The sequence below is a fragment of the Gorilla gorilla genome, chromosome 1 (assembly GCF_029281585.2).
Source record: "Gorilla gorilla gorilla isolate KB3781 chromosome 1, NHGRI_mGorGor1-v2.1_pri, whole genome shotgun sequence".
NCBI lineage: Eukaryota > Metazoa > Chordata > Mammalia > Primates > Hominidae > Gorilla > Gorilla gorilla.
In genome coordinates this window covers 37,720,936-37,745,610 of record NC_073224.2, presented here as the reverse complement: position 1 = coordinate 37,745,610, position 24,675 = coordinate 37,720,936, and the positions used below count along the sequence as shown (strand labels likewise).

The following is a 24,675-nucleotide window of genomic DNA, read 5'->3' as shown; positions in this document are numbered from 1 at the left end:
CACCACCATGTCCGGCTAATTTTTGTTTATTTTTTTTTTATTTTTTTGAGATGGAGTCTCTCTGTGTTGCCCAGGCTGGCCAGATCCAGGTGCGATCTCGGCTCACTGCAACCTCTGCCTCCCAGGTTCAAACAATTCTCCTGCCTCAGCCTCCCAAGTAGCTGGGATTACAGGCACCTGCCATCACGCCTGGCTAATTTTTGTATTTTTAGTAGAGACGGGGTTTCACCATGTTGGTCAGGCTGGTCTGGAACTCCTAACCTTGTGATCCACCCGCCTCGGCCTCCCAAAGTGCTGGGATTACAGGCGCGAGCCACCGTGCCCCATTTTTGTATTTTTAGTAGAGATGAAGTTTCGCCATGTTGGCCAGGGTGGTCTTGAACCCCTGCCCTCAAGTGATCTGCCTGCCTTGGCCTCCTAAAGTGCTGGGATTACAGGCATGAGCCACCGCACCCGGCCTGATTGCTCTAATTGTAAAACAGACTCAAGTTTTATAGAGGGAAACCTCCACAACAAATTTTAATCTTTTTTCAAGAGACAGGGTCTTGCTCTGTTACCCAGGCTAGAGTACAGAGAGGTGATCATAGCTCTCTCTAACCTTGAACTCCTGGGCTCAAGCCATCCCTCCACGTCAGCCTCCCAAGTAGCTAGGACTGTATAGGTGCCTATATCGGCTAATTTTTTTTAAGAGATGGGGTCTCACTATTTTGCCTAGGGGTGTCTCGACCTCCTGGCCTCAAGTGATCCTCCCACCTTGGCTTTCCAAAGTGCTGGGATTACAGGCATGAGCCACTGTGCCTGGCCTAGATACTTAATTCTAAGGAATTGCCAGTTTGTGTGACACTGCTCCTCTAGTCGCATGTGTTTTAAGAACCCTTATCTTACAGAGAAACATACTAAAATATGACAGATGTAACGAGGTCTGGGATTTGCTTCAAAATGGAGGGCAGTGGAGGGCAAAGAAGGTGGTAGGTAATGGATAAAAGAAGAATGACTGTAAGTTTATTTTTTTTCTCTGCTGTTTGAATCAGCAAGTATGACCGTAAGTTGATTATTGTACCTGGTAAAATAGAAAATTACCAACTAACACGGGTAAATCCTATTACTCTGTCCCAGAAAGTTGGCAAATTTATATAAAGCTACCCCAGAGGATTCAACCTGCTCCACAGGTCTCTTTCTGATAGATACCAGTGGCAGTCAAATGTGTTACTTTTAATTAAGCAACACGAGAGGTTCAATTCTCACCCAGTTTGCATCCAACCTGTGAAATAAGATCTAGAAAACAGGAATTAAAGTGTATGTTCAAATAACTCACATTCTAACTAGGTGCTAACGTTTAATGGGAACTGATATAGATGAAACCAAGATTGCTCCATAACGGATGTAGCAAACCAAATATACAGCAGAGGAAGCCACAGGCAAACCACTGAGTTCTCTCTCAGCCTGCTGATTCCGACCACCCACCCACTCGCTCTTCTCCACCCAGCTTCGGAGGGAAGCAATTAAAAATAAAAGCAGCCTTTACCCAAGAACTTATTAAAGAGCACCTGAGCTCAGAACCAAGTTAGCTCAGTGAACAGTCCCTTCAGCATGTCCAGACCATGATTATTGTGATTACTGTAGTGAAGAATGATAACCCGAAAGCTTTGAATGACCTTCAGTCATTAGACTGTATTTAACTGAAGCAAAAAAAAGTTACTACCTTTTCAAAAATTCATGAAAAATATGGCTTAGATCCAAAAGGCTTCATTTACCAAGAATATTTCAATCTTTGCTATACTACATAGTAAAATAGTATATTTGGTTTAAAGTACATAAACTCAGGTGACAAAGATCCAGATATTGTAGAATTTCAAACTTACCTTCTCTATCTTGCTGCCCTTTTCCATATATTAGAACAAGTTTATTTAGATTTTGGGGACAACTAATTATACCTAGTATATAATATTTCTCACTACTTGACAAAGTATTACCTGTTAGCAAAGCTGATTTCTCCAGTCTCAAGTGAACCAATTATAGCCATTTCCTAGCCTAGCATGTCAGAATATTTCATAATGTGACTGTCTTGAAAACAAAGATGGTCAACTTTGATTATGTTGCTCCATTGCTGCTTCTCTGACATAAAGGCCATCAGTTTGACTTCTTGCTGAAAAAGCAATAGAACACCACAATCAGGTTTACTTATTCACTCAACAATCATTTATTGTTTGTGTGCAAGGCACTGTGTTAGGTGCCAAGAGCGGAAGGAAGAAGATACAAATATGAATGGGCATACTCTGCCCTCCAGGAACATACAATCTAAGAGTGATTAATTGCATACAAATAACTGTAATACCAGATAGAATGTGGTAAGTGCCACAGGAGATACTACTATAGGAAGCTTTCTTAGCTCTTAACTTCAAAGACCAGGTCAGGTTTTGTTCTACTGTAGTCTGTGGCAGGCATGAAAAGGCAGCTGAGGGGACCTGCTAGGCTTTGATGAACTGAGCTGCATCTTGGATTTCGCTTCCTCTGCTTTCTTAGCTGAGGTTACGGTGATTAGCAAGGGCAGTTGCTACCACTGAAAGGATAGAAGGAAAAAGGCAAGGGAAAATGATACGTACTAAGAAAATGCACATAGGAGCACTCGATAGTAGTCTATGGACTGGGCCCTGGGTACTGCCATTATAGAGGGATGGGGAAGAGGAGTGGTAAGGGAGAAAGAACACTGGACTAAGCATCAGCATTCAGATGTTCATAGTTACAACACCTTGAACAATCTCTAGGCCTCAGTTTATCTTTGGGATGAGGGAGTTAGACAAAATGATCTCTAAGGTCCTCTACAACTCTCCAATCAATGAAAAGGGAAGAACATTTATAGCATCTTAAACATGGCTTTTTAAAGTCAGTGCTTTTATCCCCCTTTCATGATTTGTAGAAGTGCCCCTAAAAAAATTGTTTTTGAGCTGGGCATGGTGGCTCACACCAGTAATCCCAACATCTGGGAGGCCGAGGCAGGAGAATCGCTTGAGGCCAGTAATTTGATACCAGCCTAGGCAACATAGCAAGACCTCTGTCTCTACAAAAAACATTTTAAAAATTCGCTGGGCATGGTGGTGTGCACCTACTCCCAACTACTTGGGAAGCTGAGGCAGGAGGATTGCTTGAGTCCAGGAGTTCAAGGCTGCAGTGTGCCACGATTGCGCCAGTGCACTCCAGCTTGGGCGACAGGGCAAGACCCTGTCTCTAATTTAAAAAAAAAAAATTAACTACAGTGATCCCCCACTTTCCTGGCTTTGATAGACAAGCAATACAAGAAGGAAGAGTTTTTGTTTTTAACCACAGCTAATGTTTCAGAAGTAAGGAGCTTCGACCTTTGTTATAAACATGGCACCTTTCTGATTTGCTTAGCCTCAGCAAGCCTGATGTACTGTAAACTGACAGCCCAAAGGCTCTCTCAACTGCATGACTCACTATTTTGGTTACTAAGAATATCTGAATGAGAAGGTGAAACATTTTGGTCAAAAGTCCTCTACATGGCCAGGCGCAGTGGCTCACACCTATAATCCCAGCACTTTGGGAGACCAAGGCAGGCAGATCGTTTGAGATCAGGAGTTTGAGACCAGCCTGGCCAACATGGTGAAACCCCATCTCTACTAAAAATACAAAAATTAGCCAGGAGTAGCTAGCTGTAATCCCAGCTACTTGGGAGGCTGAGGCAGGAGAATCGCTTGAACCAAGAAAGCAGAGGTTGCAGTGAGCTGAGATCACACCACTGCACTCCAGCCTGGGCGACACAGCAAGACCCCATCTCAAAAAAAAAAAAAAAAGATCTCTACCACCTTTAAGTAGCTTATCTCTCAGCTGCAAGGATTTAAGTTCTCCAACAGCTTCGTTGCTTTAAAAAGCTTGAGCAGAACATGAAGAGGCACAGGAAGTTAGGAGGAAAGGCAGAGTGAAGGGACTGTTTTCTAAGCAAAAGCTGCCTCAGAGGGAAAAGGTATGAAAAAGAGATGCAAGCAAAGTAATGTCTGTTACACAGCTTCTTGGCCCTGTGCCTGACAGAAATATAAGATTACCACAAGGAGCAATTTCTGTGACCCCAAAGAGGCCAACAGAGCCAAGTTCACTTTGCCTACCATTTCACCGTTCCTTTTGTGTGTTGCCAGGGCACTACTTCCAGCCTTGAAACATGGTCTGTCTGCACAGGGAGTTTGGCTTAGTGGCTCCCTTGCTTCTGCCAAGGCTAGACCTAGTCCAGGACTAAAAGGACATGTAACATTTAATCTTTTGGGTACCACACACCCTGTTTAGCCACCCAATTCTATCTCAACTAGAGTGAATAATGCCTTTGGATTCTCCCATAGAACACAGTCATGTTTTGCCCAAATGCCAGTGCTTAAGATAGCAACATTAAACCACAAACTAGGACTGAGGATAAATTGCCAGGTTTACTTTACCCTGTAAGAGCTGGCAAACAGAGCTAAGGAGGTGAACTGCTCTCCCAACTGCAAGAGTTTACAATATAACTCCAAGGAACAGAGTTTGGTTGTATATTGCTATGTCCATGAAATGGCTTGTATTTGGTCTCCCAGTTCACAACGTGGTCAGTGCAGAGGGATAGAAGTGTTAATCTGGCACCACGTGGCGCACCAAAAGGCTCAATTTCACAGACAGCAAATAACTATTCCTGCTTCTAATCTGATTAGCATCTTCTACCCAAACCCGTTAAAATACATTATCAGGGAGATCAAATACAATTGGAATAACTGCAATACGAAAACCAGACTGGCAAGAGCCAGTGGGGATTTTCTGGGTTTGGGGGTGATTGTGGAGGTAGTAGCTTTTAAATGAAAGCTCTTGACAAAATATTTCCTTTCTATCAGCAGGAACTACATTGTACCTGGGGAAAATGGCTTATAAGGTTTCACAAATTGTGCAAAGAAATATATATATTTTGAGATGCCATTCTCTGTTGACATTCTTGTGAAAAGACTTTTAGCTGACAGTCTCATAAATCTTTAAACCATATTAAATGAAGTTGTCACAACACAAGCAAAAAGGGTAATTTTTCTTCTTTTGTCCAGATCAACAGTGTTGTTTTGTACTCTAACTTTTCAGTAGACCTGAAGGGCACCTTTGCTCGCTCATCTCTTCAGTTTGCCCTTTAAAGTGTGTTCTTTATTTCTTTGGCAGGCAAAGCTGGGATGGCAGTCCTGTTCCTACATACAAATAACCACCTTCAACATACAGAGGATGAAAAACACCTTCAAGTGTTGGCGTTCAGGCTAAAGTTGAGAACTAGAAATCTACAGAAACTCAATTCATGTTTTTTAAATACTTTATATGGTAAAAATACAGCAAAAATAGTTTTTTGTTCCAAGAGGAAAATATATACTGCTATGGTCACGGTTCTAAGGATGATTTAAGAAGTCTCTGGCTCCTCAACTGTGCACTGTAGTGTAGGCTGACTTCAACCACGGCTTCTCCAGCTTCAGTCATTTATCAAAGCTAAGATCATACTGTAGAAAGAAGAAATTAATGTTACTAATGTTTTCTCAGGAATGTTCCTACAGAGCCTGGTTTGTCCAGACTTGCGTCCCTAAGGTTCACAAAGGAACAATCATTTGAGTAAAAGACAATCATTCATACCCAAAGGAAAGAATATATTAGGATCTTTCATGTCCAAACTTTTTCACTAAAAAAGAGTGACTGGGGGTGGGGAGTTGGGGGAAGTACAACTTAAAACCTATGTTAGGCTATAGTTAAAAAAATAAAAACAAAACAAAACAAAAAAAAACCTAGCTCAGTTAAAAAAAAACAACAAAACAAAAAACACCTATGTCCAGAAAAAAAACCTTTAAATTCTCTAGCCAGATACATACTGTTCTATGCCTGGAACCTCTTCTCCCCATCCCACCACTCCATCAAAGCAGTAACTTCTTACTCAGGTTTTGTGATTGGCTCTAGGGCACCTCGTTGGGGAAGCTGGCCTCTCAGCCCAGGGCAGTTGCACAGCCTCCTTCCACAGCTCTTCTTCCTGCTGCTGTGGCTTACATGTTGTCTCTACCACTGGACTATGAGCAACTCTTGAGATGAAAGCAGGGCCCAAGCATTACCACTTTCATGTTCTACTAGCACCCGAGCCTGCAATTACCAAGTTCCAAGCTTTTACCGTAGGGGTTCTGTGCTGCTCCTCTGTGTCACTTGCAATGTTGTACACAATGTCTGACACACGGCAGTCACCCAATAAATGCTACGCCACTAAAATTGACACAGTTAACAATAACAAAACCATCCTTTCCTTTGAAATACTGGGATCAGCCTTGCTCTGCTGAAATGAAATGCCTAAAATACACAAAAATATCCTTACATCACTTATGGTATAAATAATTGTCCAAATTCAACCATACTAAATGTACTCAATGCACAGTAAAAATTAATGATAGCAGCTAATATTTTTTAAAGATTTTTGAGAGTTTACTATGGGTCAGCATAAACAAGTGTCTTACATGTATTATCTCAGTCCACATTAAAATGTGATGAGGTAGGTACTATTAATATCATTAATATCCCCTTTTGAGATCAGAAACTGAGGCTCAGACAGGTTAAGAAACTTGCCCCAGACCGGGTGTGGTGGCTCACGCCTGTAATCCCAGCACTTTGGGAGGCCGAGGTGGGTGGATCACCTGACCAACATGGTGAAACCCCGACTCTACTAAAGATACAAAAATTAGCCGGACATGGTGGCGTGCGCCTATAATCCCAGCTACACGGGAGGCTGAAGCAAGAGAATCCCTGGAACCTGGGAGGCGGAGGCTGCAGTGAGCTGAGATCATGCCACTGCACTCCAGCCTGGGGGACAGAGTGTGAGACTCCATCTCAAAAGAAAAAAAAAAAAGAAAAGAAACTTGCCCCAGGCCACAGTGTAAGTGGTAGAGCCCACATTCCACTAGGCTAGCACCCAATCAAAAAACCAAAAGCATAGATTCCCCCATTCTCTAAAGAAGATGAGCATTTTTTCAAAACTTTAACTCCACTCAACAAGTCCTGAAATGTCAACTAGGTCCAAGGTATTAGGCAAGGTGTGGCAGATGTTAGATACAAAGACAAGTAGCATAAAATCTCTGCAATCAAAAGCTAATGACTTGGTAGTAATAGCAAAACCACTGTTTAAAAACAGCAACCAAAAACCAAGAGAAACGTGCTACAAGGACATCTTCTGACCCTCTGAACTATATGTAACACCAAAGGGTAACGTAATAGCAATGTGGCTGAAAATGACAGGCTGATAGGGAAGGGAAAGGAAGGGAAGAGAGAAAAGAAAACGGTACAGCCAGTGAAGTACACAGCTGCCCAGGCAAACCAGTTACATGAGTTGCCTATCTTTTATTTAGTTATAAAGAACAATATCTTAAACCTGCCCCAAAATTACATCTTAATTCCTCCAGTCCAACTCCCCACCACTTTATTTTTTCTTTTTTTTTGAGACGGAGTCTTACTCTGTCACCCAGGCTGCAGTGCAGTGGCACGATATCAGCTCACCACAACCTCCACCTCCCAGGTTCAAGCGATTCTCCTGCCTCAGCCTCCCGAGTAGCTGGGATTACAGGCGCCCGCCACCACACCTGGCTAATTTTTGTATATTTAGTAGAGATGGGGTTTCACCATTTGGGCCAGGCTGGTCTTGAACTCCTGACCTTGTGATCCACCCACCTCGGCCTCCCAAAGTGCTGGGATTACAGGCATGAGCCACCGAGCCCAGCCACTCTCCACCACTTTAAATTCAACGACTAAGAGTTCAGAAACTCATGTACATTTTTAAATCCTAAGACTTTGAGTCTACTAAGCAAGATACCTCCAAGCCTAAATTTACTCCGCAAAGCATGACTACGTGGGCTGTACCTACAGCACCGCCCCCAGGAGATGCCTGCTCTAGTTTACTTTCCAACAGCATGAAACCGCAGGGGTGGGGAGGATGAAGAAAGGATAACCTTAGCTAAGCTTGTTTTTTGTCTCTTCAGAAACAAATATAAGGGAACATATATGACAGTAAAGATACAAAAGTATTAAAAACAAGAATAGGTGCATCATTATGTTCTCATCATTAACTTTTTTTGCTCCTTATTCATCATCTTTGATACTTGGATTAAAAACTAAGCATATTAGTAATGAGGTAGGGTATGAGAATCAGAAACTGATACCAGTGTGCTTTTTCTGATCTAGTTTTTAAGATACAGAAAAGCAAATAAGATGAATGGTGAAAAGAAAACTATCTAAACTCCAATTTTAATCTAATCCACTAATGCGTGGATTTAGCACAGTGAAGGGATTTTAGGAAGCCTGCTTTGTCAGGAAGAGGCTAAAATGGTTCTGACTTCTAAACTATTTCAAAAAAATAGCAATTTTTAAAAACTGCTATCTTGGCCGGGCGCGGTGGCTCATGCCTGTAATCACAGCACTTTGGGAGGCCGAGGTGGGCGGATCATGAGGTCAGGAGACTGAGAACATCCTGAAACCCCATCTCTATTAAAAATAGAAAAAAAAAAAATTAGGCGTGGTGGCACGTACCTGTAGTCCCAGCTACTTGGGAGGCTGAGGCAGGAGAATCGCTTGAACCTGGGAGGCGGAGGTTGCAGTGAGCCGAGACTGTGCCACTGTACTCCACCCTGGGTGACAGAGCGAGACTCTGTCTCGAAAAACAAAAGAAAACAAACAAAAAAAAACCCCTGCTATCTCTATACAGTTTCTAATCAAGAATTTTCTGAGTGGTGGAAGTTTACTTCAACATAAGTTTTTCCTAATAGTCCTCATGCCTATGTGAAAAATTAAACTCCACCTAGGGGAAAAAATAAAAGTGATCTAATTAAAGCTTTGACACAAAGGTTAAGCCTGACTTCTAGCTTTTCAAAGGTTTAATCAAATTGTATACACAGGAATTTTTTTTTCTCCTTTGCTCTATTCTATGCATCTATGATGGATAAAGGAAAAGGTGGCATGTTCACCTCTAAAACACACAGGAATAATTTAAAACAGGACTATTTAAGGCTTCCAGTGTCTGACAGCCAATCTATCATATTAATTCTTACTTCCAGTGTGTTATAACTAGAAGACTGATATAACTTTACCATAATAGACATTTAGCATGCTGGAGAATGAGCATCACACCTAAATTATTTATTGCCAAGAAAGATCAGCACAATTTGGATAAAAGTTGCTGAGAGCTGCTGCTAGTGGTGTGATCCCCCAAAGACCATGAGTGGGATGGTCGCTGAGGCACATATATTAATGCTTATAACAGGCAGTGGAACTCCACAGCTGTATACTACTAGGGAAGGAAAAAAATATCAAAGACAGTTTTTTTTTTTTTGAGACAGAGTTTCACTCTTGTTGTCCAGGCTGGAGTGCAATGGCGCGATCTTGGCTCACCACAACCTCTGCTTCCCAGGTTCAAGTGATTCTCCTGCCTCAGCCTCCCAAGTAGCTGGGATTACAGGCATGTGCCACCACGCCCAGCTAATTTTGTATTTTTAGTAGAGACGGTGTTTCTCCATGTTGGTCAGGCTGGTCTCAAACTCCCGACCTCAGGTGATCTGCCCGCCTTGGCCTCCCAAAGTGCTGGGATTACAGGCGTTAAGTCACTGTGCCCTGTTTTAAGCATGTTGATAGCCTCAAAGCTAAGGCATAACTAAGATGCAACAGGGTAGATCTACTGTAGTTCAGACAGAAAGCTGATTTAATGACATACATAAATAATCTACACAGCCACAAGGAATTTACATAATCCCCGAAAGTTCCACAATGTCAATGCAAAATCCTATAGTATAGTAATATCTCACCCTTCAAAAACAAATATGGCATCTAGGAAAATACCAGGACTTTAAACTCACCTATAAAGATACATGAAGAAGCAGAGCAAGTGGAAACCAAGCTTGATCATGGCTTCTTTCATGTGTGACTTCAGCTGCCCTCGATTGTGTATTTCTGTTGGATCAAACACTCCCATGTTACCACTCGGCACCATAATGTATCTGATAAATTAAAGGATACATACATTAGAAGGATAATCAAATCATAGGCATAAGTATTCAAATATAATTAGCCAATAATAATCGACTTTTAAAAGTGAACCAATCAGGCCCGGTACTGTGGCTCATGCTGGTAATCCCAGCACTTTGGCAGGCCAAGGCAGGTGGATCACCTGAGGTCAGGAGTTCAAGACCAGCTTGACCAACATGGTGAAACCCTGTCTCTACTAAAAATACAAAAATTAGCTGGGCATGGTGGCAGGCAACTGGAATCCCAGCTACTCGAGAAGCTGAGGCAGGATAATCACCTGAACCCGGAAGGCAGAGGTTGCAGTGAACCAAGATCGTGCCATTGAGCCCCAGCCTGGGTGACAGAGCAAAACTCCATCTCAAAAAAAAAAAAAAAAAAAAGTGAGCCAATCATAGCAGCCTTAAATTCATACCACATATGGACAGAGTAGTATGATAATGTCATGGGCTGCCACTTAGTTTCCTTTTGAAAGTTATAATACTGTTAATCTTCTGCCCTGTAAAATAAATACAGTAACATTCCAGAAAAGGATATTTTATGCACTGAAACCCTTTTACTCATCTGTAGAAAACTACCATACCAGTCATATCTACAGCCCTTTTCCATTAGACAAAGGTTAAAGAAGGCTTCAAACCCAAACCAATTTTATTAAGTTCTTAGAAACTTCATTATGGAAACAGGGAAATTAAGTAAGTTAGGTTACTTTGAAAGGATCAATGAATTTAAGTGTCTGGGCTTCAACATCCAGACTGTGTCATCTGTGTAACATATATGTCCTAACCTAGCACTGTCCATGAATTCTTCCTGCTCTCACGTCTAAGCTTCTTCTAGTACAACCTTAGTTGTCACAGAGCTTCTCAATTATCACTTCTTGGAAATGCAAAGGACTCTCTGAGTTCCACAAATCTGAAATTCTCCCTTAAAACCCCAGTAGCCCAACTATAGCTGAATAGAGGGTATTTTCATTTGAATATCCAGATAACATCTCATCCTTGTCTAATTTCTAGGTTATCTAATAAGAGTGTCACCATTTTCTTGGTGGTCCTTAAAAACTTCCTCTTACCCAGCGGGGACTTCTCTCTTCCTCATCTTTCATAGCCAGTCCACCAAACCCTTGTCCAGTCTTTCTTCCTACCACCACTTACTTAGCTGTCCTTTTTTTCCTTTTTGTATTTTTGTTTTATTTTTAATTTTTGTGGGTACATAGTAGGTACATATATTTATGGGTTACATGAGAGATTTTGATACAGGCATGCAATGTGTACTAATCCCATCAGGGTAAGGCTGGGCACAGTGGCTCACACCTGTAATCCCAGCACTCCAGGAGGCCGAGGCGGGAGGATTGCCTGAGGTTGAGTTCAAGACCAACCTGACCAACATGGAGAAATCCCATTGCTACTAAAAATACAAAATTAGCCAGGCGTGGTGGCACATGCCTGTAATCCCACCTACTCAGGAGGCTGAGGCAGGAGAATCGCTTGGACCCGGGAGGCGGAGGTTGCAATGAGCCAAGATTGCGGCATCGCACTCCAGCCTGGGCAACAAGAGCAAAACTCCGTCTCAAAAAAAAAAAAAAAAAAATCACATCAGGGTAAACGGGGTATCCATTACCTCAAGCATTTATCCTTTGTGTTACAAACGATCCAATTATACTTTTTTAGTTTATTATTATTATTATTTTTAGACGTAATCTCGCTCTGTTGCCCAGGCTGGAGTGTAGTGGCAAGATCTCGGCTCAGCGCAACCTCCTCCTCCTGGATTCAAGCAATTCTCCTGCCTCAGGCTGCCGAGTAGCTGGGATTACAGGTGCCCAACACCACCATGCCGAGCTAATTTTTGTATTTTTAGTAGAGATGGGGTCTCCCCGTGTTGGCCAAGATGGTCCTGAACTCCTGACCTCAGGTGATCCTCCCACCTCGGCCTCCCAAAGTGCTGGGATTACAGGAGTGAGCCACTGCGGTCATCTCTAAAACACACAGGAATAATTTAAAACAGGACTATTTAAGGCTTCCAGTGTCTGACAGCCAATCTTTCATATTAATTCTTACTTCCAGTGTGTTATAACTAGAAGACTGATACAACTTTACCATAATAGACCATTCAGCATGCTGGAGAATGAGCATCACACCTAAATTACTTATTGCCAAGAAAGATCAGCACAATTTGGATAAAAGTTGCTGAGAGCTGTGGTATGATCCCCCAAAGACCATGAGTGGGATGGTCGCTGAGGCACATATATTAATGCTTGTAACAGGCAGTGGAACTCCACAGCTGTATACTACTAGGGCAGGAAAAAAATATCAAAGACAGTTTTTGGTATTTTTTTGATATCAAAAAAAAAAAAAGACACACACAGTAAAAAGTGTTGGCAAGGATGTAGAGAAAATGGAACCCCCAATACACAGTTGATGGGAATGTCAAATAGTGCAGCTGTGGCTGAGCACACTGGCTCACACCTGTAATCCCAACACTTTGGGTGGCTGAGGTGGGAGGATCGCTTGAGCCCAGGAGGTCAAGGCTGTAGTAAGCCAACATCATGCCACTGCACTCCAACCTAGGCAACAGAGTGAGACTCTATCTCGAAAAAAAAAAAAAAGTGCAGCTGCTTCTGAAAACATTCAGGCAGTCCCTCAAAAGGTTAAATATAGAGTTACTATATGACTCAGTGATTCCACTCCTAGGTATTTTGCCTCTTTGTCCTGTGGACTACTGTACTTCATCTCCAACAGCATAAAGTATAGTGGTCTGAAAATAGCAAATAATCTATCTGTTGATTTTTTAAACCTTTTTAAATAGAAGGTAAACTTGTGACCAGCAGACAGCCAACCTGTCACTGTAGTTACCAGGGCAATAAATATACATGATCTTTGTCTTTATTTTACAATTATATTTAAAAAAGAATCTCCGGTGTTTCTGTTTGTTTTTTTGAGGCTGGGTCTCGCTCTGTTTCCCAGGCTGGAGTGCAGTGGTGCAATCTCGGCTCTCTGCAACCTCTGCCTCCCAGGTTCAAGTGATTCTCCTGCCTCAGCCTCCCAAGTAGCTGGGACTACAAGCGCATGCCACCACGCCCAGCTAATTTTTGTATTTTTAGTAGAGATGCAGTTTCTCCACGTTAGCCAGGGCTGGTCTCGAACTCCTGACCTCAGGTAATCCACCCACCTCAGCCTCTTAAAGTGCTGGGATTATAGGCATGGGCCACCATGCCCGGCCTAAAAAAAGAATCTTTGGACTTGACTTCACAGAACCTTTTACCACTATCTACAAAGAAGTCATGCCAAAGCTGGCTCTTCTAGCAGGTTTTCATTTCTAGTAGAGATGACTGACAGTATGGTCTGGTATAACATTAAGATCCTCATTCTCAAAGATTCGAGTCCCCATTCTCACTCCCAAAGTTGGGTTTCACTTAAGTGAAACTACAGGTAGACTTAGCTGTGCTAAAAGTCTGCCTGGGACTAGCCCACAGCAGAAGTGCAAGTAATCTGTGTTCCCAGCTCAGAGCTCACTTTAGGGCGTTGGTCTATGGAACTGATCATGGGAGAGTACTACTAAGCTTCAAAGAGGCCAGGTGCGGTGGTGTGCACCTGCAGTCCCAACTGCCCAGGAGGCTGAGGTGGGAAGATCGCTTCAGCCCAGGAGTTCAAGGCTGTAGTGCACTATATCAGGCCTGTGAATAGCCATTGCATTCCAGCCTGAGCAACACAGCAAGACTTCATCTCTTAAAAAAAAAAAAAAAAAAATTCAGAACCCATGTTCAGTATATTAAAAAATGAAAAAGAAAACAAAAAATTCTACCCCAGGGTACCCACCTTCTAGAAAAGAGACACAGATATTTTAAAGCTTTTCCCTCACTCAGATTCTAGTTTCATGACCTTTATAAAATCATTCCCCCATATCCACTCCTTCCCTCATCTCTACTGCTGCCATTATCTTTTCATGTGCATCCCAACTTCCTCCAAACCCTACTTTATTTTTTTCTGTTCTTTTTATTCTAACTGCACTTTACAACATCATACTTAAAAAACAGCCAATGAATGGTCCTGTCCCAAAAAACTAGACATAAATAAAAATGAAATAAAACCTAAAAATGTAGTAGAGCAGCAACCCACTAATATAACAATTACAGGCTTGTCAAGATTATCCCAGCGGTCTTCACAAGAAAGTATGCTATGTCTAATAACCCAACTATAAAATTATATACGTCAGGGTTTCCATTGAGCTCATTTTGAACAAACTTCCTGAATTTATTAAATAAAAAATTTTGATTAGTTACCTAATTTGCAGCTTTTTTTTTTTTTTTCTTGAGACGGAGTCTCGCTCTGTCGCCCAGGCTGGTTGCAGTGGCGTGACCTCACTTCACTTCAAGCTCCGCCTCCCGGCTTCATGCCATTCTCCCGCCTCAGCCTCCCAAGTAGCTGGGGCTACAGGTGCACGCCACCATGCCCGGCTAATTTTTTTTTGTATTTTTAGTAGAGATGGGGTTTCACCATGTTAGCCAGGATGGTCTCGATCTCCTGACCTCATGATCCACCCACCTCAGCCTCCCAAAGTGCTGGGATTACAGGCGTGAGCCACTGTACCCAGCCCTAATTTGCAGCTTTTAAATGTACTTCCAGCCCGGCGCTGTGGCTCACACCTGTAATCCCAGCAATTTGAGAGGCCAAGGTGGGCGGATCACTTGAGGTCAGGAGTTTGAGACCAGCCTGACCAACATGGTGAAACCCTGTCTACTAAAAATACAAAAATTAGCCAGGCACTGTGGCAGGCACCTGAATCCTAGCTACTCAGGAGGCTGAGGCAGGAGAATGGCTTGAACCCAGGAGGCGGAGGTTGCAGTGGGCTGAGATCAAGCCACTGTACTCTAGCCTGGGTGACAGAGTGAGACTCCATCTCCAAAAAAAAAAAAAAAAAGCTCTTAAACACCTTTTTTGGCTCACACCTATAAATAATCCCAGCCCTTTGGGAGGCCGAGACCAGCAGATCACCTGAGGTCAGGAGTTCAAGACCAGCCGGGCCAACATGGTGAAACCCTGTCTCTAGTAAAAATACAAAAATTAGCCAGGCGTGGTGGTGCACACCTGTAGTCCCAGCTACTTGGGAGGCTGAAGTGGGAGAATCGCTTAAACTGAGGAGGCAGAAATTGCAGTGAGCTGAGATCACACCACTGCACTCCAGCCTCGGTAACAGAGTAAGATCCTGTCTTGAAAAAAACACATCTTTTTAAAATTTTTTTTAACTACCTTGACACCAAAGTAAACAAACTATACTCACCGATATATATTCCAAGTGGCAACAGGTAAGTTGAGAAGGAAGATGAACCAGTGCAATGAAATGAGCAGTAATACAGTGACAATGGTATGGCCAATCAATTCTGGAATTACCCACTGCAATGGAAGAACACAGTATTACATCTCACTGCTATGTCCTTCCTGACTGTACATGTTATTTGAAACTAAATCAATGAACATACAGAGAATTTACAAGCTACTGTTTCAAGATTATTTTTAGACTCCCATGTCCCAGATTTGCATACTGCTATAACTTTGTATCCCATGCAAATACATCAGGGCACAGCTTAAAAATAAAGCACTTAAATTTCAATTACTTTTTATCCTAAGCAAAGGCTTAGGTTCATTCATTAAGCAGATTTGAATGAGAACTAGAGAAAAAAAGAGTATTGTTTAGTTCCTATTCTAGTATCTAGGCCAAAGCCCCTAGCTCTAATTTGGGATGTCTGATATCCACACACATGTTGCCTTTCAAGTCAGAATAGCAACGTTAAACATTTTCCAATCTCCAGAATCCCAAGGAAACCATTTCATATTCAGAGAAAAAGAAAAAATAATAAGAATGTAAAAGCTTACAATAATAGCTCAAAGTTGACCAAATATGATAATGAAGCAGAATGCCAGAATCCTGGCCTATCGGCTTTACAGAGCTCCATGCCCTTCCCTATGCTCTTTGTTGACTGTGTAATGTTCTAGTTCTCGTGCATCAACAGCTTTTGTGGCAGGGTTCTCAATTCACCAACAGCTTTCCTTTCCTATGAGTACAGATTTTTAATTAAAGTTAACTTCTTTTAGTGGAAGTTAATATTTAATGAAAGAAACTGGCATGCCTCACTTTCAGAAATGAGGAAAACAAAACTCAGAGTGGTTAGGTAAATTGCCTAAGGTTACACAGCTAAATAATGGCAGAGCAATATAGTGTAAGCCTAGGCACAATGACCTCAGACCTCTTGCATTTAGATTTTGGATAATTTTTTGGTAAATAAAGAAGTAGAGATTTTTCTGGGCCATAAACCTAATTTGCAATCAACTTGGTTATACTTTTTTTTTTTTCGCTCTGTCGCCAGGCTGGAGTGCAGTGGCATGAGTTTGGCTCACTGAAACCTCCGCCTCCCGGGTTCAACCAATTCTCCTGCCTCAACCTCCCGAGTAGCTGGGACTACAGGCGCCCACCACCACGCCAGCTAATTTTTGTATTTTTTAGTAGAGACGGGGTTTCACCATGTTGGCCAGGATGGTCTCAATCTCTCAACCTTGTGATCCACCCGCCTCAGCCTCCCAAAGTGCTGGGATTACAGGCGTGAGCCACCGTGCCCTGCCGGCTACACTTTTTAAAATGCTATTACATGTTGGAAAGTTCTAGTTGATTGCATAATTCTTACAAGTATGAGCTACAAAGTCAAACAAACCTGGAATGGAACTCATGCTATGTACTATTTATTAGCTGTGCAATCTTGGGAAAAGTTACCCTCTCTAAGCCACAATGTTTTCATCTGTAAAATACACATAATACCTACCTCACGAAGTTGTTGTAGAGAATTAGATGAAATAACATGTAAGCCACATGCAAAGCAGGCACTCAATAAAATGTCAGCTGATGTTATACTAATACTCTCCGATCCATATCAGATCCCTAAAGCTATAGCCTTCAGTCTCTGGATTTCTTACTGTAGGCTGCAATCATCTTTGTATTACACAGACACAGACCTGAAACATGTTTCTTTTTTTTTTTCCTCTTGTTTTATTTTTGTAGAGAGGAAGTCTCCCTATGTTACCAGAGCTGGTCTCGAACCCCTGGGCTCAAGTGATTCTCCCTCCTCGGCCTCCCAAAGTACTGGGGACAGGTGTCAGCCACTGCAACTGGCCTGAAATATGTTTCAGGAAGTAAGACTTCACCTTATTATGCTTGGTTTACTGACTTTCAACCAAGTCCTCTGTTTTTTGTCTCTTCCCTCCTTAACGATATGCCCTTCCCCGAATTTGTTCTCAGCACACTGGCACTAGACTCATATCCTCCATGAAGGAGCTTGGAAGATTTTTCTCTAAAGTAAATGACTCGAAAAAACACCTACCAAAACACCGCCATTTCAGGTACCCCAACAAAAGTCCAGGTAGATAACAATTACCCTACAGGGAAGTCTACCAGTCAACAAATCTAGACCATCCAAAGAGCTTTCAATGAGCATTTTAGTGCTTTACCCTTAAATATGAATAGGCAGTCATATATCAGAAATTTGAAGAAAGCCTCCAAAATCAAAGACAGACGGGGTGAAAAAAAGAAAGGAAAAGAACTGGATGGAAACAGATATAATATTAGAAGCAGAAGAAAATTTCAAAAATACTATAATCAGCCAGGCATGGTGGTGCACATCTGCAGTCCCAGCTACTTGGGACACTAAGGTGGGAGGATTGCTTGAGCCTAGAAATTCAAGGCTGCAATGAAATATGATTGTGCCACTGTACTTCAGCCTGGATGAGAGAAAAAGACCCTATCTTTAATATAAAATAGAAAAATACTATAATCAGTATTCTCAGAGAACTAGGAGTCAAACATGAACCAAGAGAATAAAAACCTCTTAAAAATTATCATTTTAGCATAAATGCTACATTTGTTAGAAAATTCAAAAGAAGGCTGGGTGCAGTGGCTCATGCCTGTAATCCCAGCACTTTGGGAGGCCGAGGAGAGCGGATCACCTGAGGTCAGGAGTCGGAGACCAGCCTGGCCAACGTGGTGAGACTTCATCTCTATTAAAAATACAAAAATTAGCCAGCATGGTGGCACACCCCTGTAATCCCAGCTACTCGGGAGGCTGAGGCACAAGAATTGTTTGAACCCAGGAGTTGGAGGTGTCAGTGAGCCGAGATAGCACCACTGCACTCCAGCCTAGACAACAAGTGCAAAACTCCATCTCAAAAAGAAAGAAAAAAGAAAAAAAGAAAATTCAGAAGAAAAAGCAAGGGAAATAATAAAAACAGCAGAAAAAAAATCAAAGAGATAAAACTAAGAAAAAGGAAAAATTGGCAGATCAATCCAGCAGATCAATTGTCTAGTTAGTGGATGTTGTAGGAAGAGAAGGAGGGAAAAAAGATGGGGAAGAAACATCAAAGAAAGAATACAAGAAAATTTCCCATATTGAAAGAGCCTATCAGATGTCCAAAACAAACGAGAAAGGCCTTTTAAAAAGTACACAGAGGGCCAGGCACAGTGGCTCATGCCTGTAATCCCAGCACTTTGGGCAGATTACGAGGTCAGGAGATCAAGACCATCCTGGCTAACATGGTGAAACCCTGTCTCTATTAAAAATACAAAAACAAAATTAGCCAGGCATGGTGGCAGGCGCCTGTAGTCCCAGCTACTCGGGAGGCTGAAGCGGGAGAATGGCGTGAACCGGGGAGGCAGAGCTTGCAGTGAGCTGAGATCACGCCACTGCAATCTAGTCTGGGCCACAGAGCAAGACTCCGTCTCAAAAAAAAAAAAAAAAAAAAGTACACAGCGATACAGCACTGTAAAATTTCAAAACACCAAGGATAAAGATTCTAAAACTTTCCCATAGAGGACAGGAAAAGAGAGAAAGAGAGAGAGAGAGAGAGAATGAGAATGAGAATCATATAGAATAGATGAGAAATTCTTTGGGAGGCTGAGGCGGGCGGATCATGAGGTCAGGAGATTGAGACCATCCTGGCTAACACGGTGAAACCCCGTCTCCACTAAAAAATACAAAAAAATTAGCCGGGCGTGGTGGTGGGCGCCTGTAGTCCCAGCTACTTGGGAGGCTGAGGCAGGAGAATAGCGTGAACCCAGGAGGCAGAGCTTGCAGTGAGCCAAGATCGCACCACTGCACTCCAGCTTGGGCAACAGAGTGAGACTCCGTCTCAAAAAAAAAAAAAAAAAAACGGCATGGTACTTCCCAACTTGAACCACTGGAAGTCAGAAGACCACCAAGGGGTGTCTTTAAAATTCTGAAAGAAAAATCTTTTCCAGCCTAGAACCCTGTACTCTGACAACTATGAATCAAGTGCAAAGATAAGACATTTTCAAACATGGAAGGCCTCAAAATTTAATTGGCAGTTACCTTATCTCAAGAAGCTACATGAGGCTGGGCGCAGTGGCTCACAACTGTAATCCTAACACTTTGGGAGGCCAAACAGGGCAGATTGCTTGAGCCTAGGAATTTCAGACCAGCCTGGGCAAGACAGTGAAACCCTGTCTCTACAAAAAAAATTTTAAAAATCAGCCAGGTATGGTGACACACACCTGTAGTCCCAACTACATGGGAGGCTGAGGTGGAAGGATCGCTTGAGCCTAGGAGGTCAAGGCTGCAGTGAGCCATGATCGCATCACTGCACTCCAGCCTGGGCAACAGAGTGAGACTCTGCCTCAAACAATCAAACAAAATTTATGAAAATTTTTAAAATATGGAGCTTAGGCCAGGCATGGTGGCTGACACCTGTAATCCCAGCACTTTGCCAAGACAGCAGGATTGCTTAAGGCCAGGAGTTCAAAGCCAGTCTAGGTCACATAGCAAGACCCAGTCTACAAAAAAATTTAAAAATTAGCCAGGTGGCTGGGCACGGTGGCTCACGCCTATAATCCTAACACTTTGGGAGGCTGAGGCAGGCGAATCACTTGAGGTCAGGAGTTTGAAACCAGCCTGGCCAACATGGTGAAACCCCATCTCTATGAAAAATACAAAAAAAATTAGCCAGGTGTGGTGGCAGTGCCTGTAATCCCAGCTACTTGGGAGGCTGAGGCAGGAGAAACGCTTGAACCTGGGAGGCAGAGGCTGCAGTGAGTCCAGATCACACCACTGCACTCTGGCCTGGGTGACAGAGTGAGACTCCATCTCAAAAAAAAAAAAAAAAATTAGCCAGGCATGGCGGCATGCGCCTGTAGTCCCAGCTACTCAGAAGGCCGAGGCAGATCACTTGAGCCTAGGAATTCAAGAATAGCCTGATCACCACTGCAAGAAACCCTCTCTCTCAATAAATAAATAAATAAATAAATAAAGAGTCATACATTAAAAAAAAATTATTTTCTCGGTAAACTACACAAGAAAGGTCTTCTTTCATTCAACCAAAGACAGACTTGAGCTTTTTTCCGTGAGTGGGAGGAGGGAGTTCCAACGCAGAAGACAAAAACAATTACCCTCATAATGAACATTTCCCTACCCTGAGTAAAGATGCTATCCACTGTAAACAAGAGACAAGCAACATGTAAAGAAGCAAAATTTCAAGTCAGATCTTCTAGCATAATTTCATGATCTAAAATATTGTAAAACACAGCAGTTCCATCAAATTTCCAATGAATAAGAGACAACATGTACTCTAAAATCAAAAATACATCTGTTATCTATAATAATCTTAAGTATGGAAAATGACCTGGCTTCAATGCCAGAGAATGAGCAAAGAAATGTCTTACCTTGTTTAATTTTGAGCAACATGATCTAGCATTAATGTAATCACATTCTAAATCAGACAATGTAATTATCTGATGATCAAGATAAGGAATTATTATATTTCTTTTATAATAACTAAGTATTTAAGTTTCAGAAAGCAATCCCAGTTACAAGGCAGAATTAGATTTGACTTGAAAAAAATGAGTTGTTTCCTAAAGTTTGCTCATTAGACAACCCAATTTTCCCATTCATGTTCCTTCAACAAATTATTTTACAAAATAATCCTATTTTGCTCAAATCTAATCTGACCCAACCAGAACATTTAGTTTGAGTTCTTCAAATGTAAAACAATGGCTATTAAAAAAAAAAAAAATGGGAAATATCCCAGCACTTTGGGAAGCTGAGGCAGGAGGATCGCCTGAAGCAGGAGTTCAAGATCAGCGTAGGCAACATAGCAAGCCTCCATCTCTGTCACCCAGGCTGTAGTGCAGTGGCGCAATTCCAACGCACTGCTACCCCTGCCTCCTGGGTTCAAGCAATTCTGTGCCTCAGCCTTCCAAGTAGCTGGAATTATAGGTGTGCGCCACCACCACACCCAGCTAATTTTTTGTATTTTTAGTAGAGACGGGGTTTCACTATGTTAGCCAGGCTGGTCTCAAACTCCTGGCTTCAAGTGATTCACTCACCTCACCCCCATCTCTACAAATTTTTTCTTTTTTTTTAATTGGCCGGGCATGAGCACCTGTAATGCTAGCTATTAGCAGCAGTAGTGCTAAGGTGAGGCAGCAAAATGCCTAGAGCCCAGGATTCACGTTACACTGAGCTATAATCACACCAGTGCGCTCCAGTCTGAGCAGCAGATTTGGTAGGCACTTGTAGTCTCAGTTACTCGAGAGGCTGAGGCAGGAGAACCGCTTGAACCCATGAGGTGGAGGTAGCAGTAAGCCAAGATTGTACCACTGCACTCCAGCCTGGGTGACACAGTGAGACTGTCTCAAAAATAAACATGAAAATAAAATAGAATCAAACTCATCACTTTCTCCACAAATTGGTCTTCCTCCAATTTGTTTTATTTCTGTTACTGACACAAGTATCATTTGCCCAGGATCAAAATATGGAAAGCTATCTCTGCCTTCTGTTTCATACATCATAATCACTCATTTGTAGGTCCTAGCAATCATTTCTTCCAAATACTACTCACATATTCCCTCCTTTCACCTGCCCACAACCAGCACTCTATTTGAAATCCAGACGACCCTATCCAGTTGGTTTATCTTCCAATCTTTCTTGTTTCCAACCCACTCGGCAGATTCATCTTCCTAATAAACTACCGAAAATAAAAATTTTCAATGGCTCTCTATTGCCTGCAGGATACAAGTGAAAGACTTCCCTCCCACCCTTAACATTCAAGCCCTCCAAAATCTGATGTAATCCTGCCTTTCCAACTTAGCCTTCTACTGACGCCAAAATCAACCATGTGCTCCAGATGGTCTATTCGTTAACCATAGCCCAGAAATCCACGAACATACCTGTCTCTGCACCTTCGCTCTTCCAGTGTCTGATCTGGAATATTCACCTCTTCCCCTTCCTGTAGATTTTGTCCACAGTTCAAAGTCCAAGAAAACTCTTATATCCTACATGAAGTCTACCGTGACCATTTTCCACCTCCTATCCCTAAGTTAGTGCAACTATTCTAAAATACTGAATATGCTGAATTTCATCAAAACACCCCCGAATGTATTTTAATGTAATGTCTAAGTCAAACATTCCACCTACCATTTCTCTAAATGCATAAATTGGTGTAAACCAGGGCTATTTAAAATTATCAAGCCTGGTTTTCCAAACTGCAAAAAGAAAAAACCCAGCTACATTTCTGAGCGTAAGCTCTAGTTCAGGGGTGTCCAATCTTTTGGCTTCCCTGGGCCACATTGGAAGAAGAATTGCCTTGGGCCACACATAAAATACACTAACACTAATGATAGCTGATGAGCTTAAAAAAAAAATCACCAAAAAAGAATCATAATGTTTTAAGAAAGTTTACAAATTTGTGTTGGGCCACATTCAAAGCTGTCCTGGACCACATGCAGCCCGTGGGCCGTGGGTTGGACAAGCTTGCTCTAGTTCCTTATATCACAAGAGGGGCATAGAGGTCATCAAAACTTAGGCAAGTGATGCTGCCCTTTCAATCAGCTCCCCAAACCTACTAAAACTCAGAAATCTTGTCGTTAGATATCATCAAAGTAAAAACTGCTGCTCAGTTGGGGAGGGTGGGGACACGAAGGCAGAGCAATATTTACTGAACATTAGCTATGGGGCAGGCACTGTGCTAGGGTGCTCAGCACCATTCTCAATGTGCATATCTAGGAAATAAACATTTCCTATTTTAAAGATCAGAAAACTGAGGCTTAGGGAAATAATGTGCAAGCAAAGAGCTAGCTGAGCAGGAAACCTGATTCCAAATTTTGTCCCTTTCCACTACAACAGGATGCCAGTCCACAATGAAGAATGAAGCTGCACTGAACACATACTCTGTACGACTATCCTAAAGCCCGCATGCTCTAGCAAACAAATGGTTAATCCGATCAGAAACAGGTACATGTGATTTCCAAGAAACGAAGCTGAAATGCGGAGTTCCTCATACGTTTTTTCTTATATTTAATTACTTAAACCTGGATGGTGCAATACAACATTGGGCAACAACTAAGCCTAGATGCTTTGTCAAGAGCTGGGAAGAGTTGTAGCCGACATGGCTACTGCAGTGCTAAATTCAACCACCATTTATTGCTCTGGAAAACAGTTTGAATACTGCAACTTAAGTTTTAACATGGATCGATAGAAAAATTTAAAAGCTGAGAAAGGATTGGGAACTACAGCAGGTGTAGTTATTGAATTTACAGATCTGCAACCACCGGGGACAACCAAAATAATCACTTTGTAGATAGTTGTTAAAACAACTCCTTTCCAACACTCACTACAAAACGGCACAGTGAAGGAAGCAACTTAGCTCCTTTGGCGAATGAGTCAACTCCTGGATGTGAAAGGTCCCTGCAAGTACTAACACCCACCAGAACAAAGGGGCGGGTGCCGGGGGTGTTGCGTGGGGGAACAGGAGGAGGCAAATGGCCCGCACTTATCCCGGCACCCGACTGTCGCAAGCGACCGCCCTTGGGACCCCCAATATCCGACGAAGAGCACGGCGCAGGGCCTCTCCCAGAAAAACGGCGACGCTTCTCTCCCGAGGGCGGCCGTGGCTCAGGCACGGCTGGTCCGGGCGCCGCGGGGACGAGCGGAGAGCAGGCGGGCAGGCCGAGACGGGGCGCGCCGGGAGAGGCCCACTCGGACCCGAGTGAGGGGCGGCCGGCAGCCCAGGCAGGGCAAGTGCGTGCAGGGCAGCAGGGCCCGTCGGGTAGGGCAGACAGCCTCTCCTACCCGCTCCAGGGCCCGCGCCACCGCCCCGGCCAGGCCAGCTCCCAGGGAGCCCACGCCCGCCGCCGGGCGCCTCCCTAGTCCCACACACCTGCCCGGGTGCCCAACTGGCCCACCCTCAGCCGTGTCCCCCGGCAAGGCGTCCGCCTGCCTCAGGCAAGGATACGAAGTAGACCGAGAGGAAGATGAGCGCGCAACAATCGAGGAGAGAGAAGACGAACACCACCGCCTCCATCCTCCTCCTCCTCCGTCGCCGCCGCTCCGTCCGCCAACCCGCTCGGATGCCCCGACCCACCCCTGATAGGCCCTTGCCGGGGCTGGCTGAGGTGTGTGGTCCTCGAATCCGGGTGCGGCATGCCGGGAGTTGTAGTCCATATTTTAAAACACTCTACGGCCCTAATTCTGACACATGCTGGGAATTGTAGTTCATTAGTACAAGTCCATATCAAAGAGGGCCTCTTTCATAAATCCGATTATTTCCAGAAATGGAATTAATCAACAAGTATTTACTCAACGCTTTTCTTTTAAAG

General features: G+C 43.0%; 1 protein-coding gene across 3 annotated transcripts; it reads right to left on the bottom strand.

Annotated features, from left to right (window-relative positions):
- Nucleotides 1-2,176: 2,176 nt before the first annotated feature.
- CNIH4 (cornichon family member 4) lies at nt 2,177-24,520 on the bottom strand. 3 transcript variants are annotated; one of them, XM_004028461.4, is made up of 5 exons: nt 24,312-24,520; nt 20,743-20,811; nt 15,307-15,419; nt 9,870-10,010; nt 2,177-5,501 (listed from the first exon to the last, which is right to left on the bottom strand). In XM_004028461.4, exons 1-5 carry the CDS (start codon nt 24,378-24,380, stop codon nt 5,474-5,476), a joined length of 420 nt encoding a protein of 139 aa, XP_004028510.1. In that variant the 5' UTR covers nt 24,381-24,520; the 3' UTR covers nt 2,177-5,473. The 3 variants fall into 3 exon arrangements, with proteins under 3 accessions (XP_004028510.1, XP_018886503.1, XP_018886510.1); XM_019030958.4 differs by lacking the exon at nt 9,870-10,010 and having other exon boundaries at nt 24,312-24,496; XM_019030965.4 differs by lacking the exon at nt 2,177-5,501 and having other exon boundaries at nt 9,870-9,963; nt 24,312-24,479.
- Between the last annotated feature and the right edge of the window lie 155 nt (nt 24,521-24,675).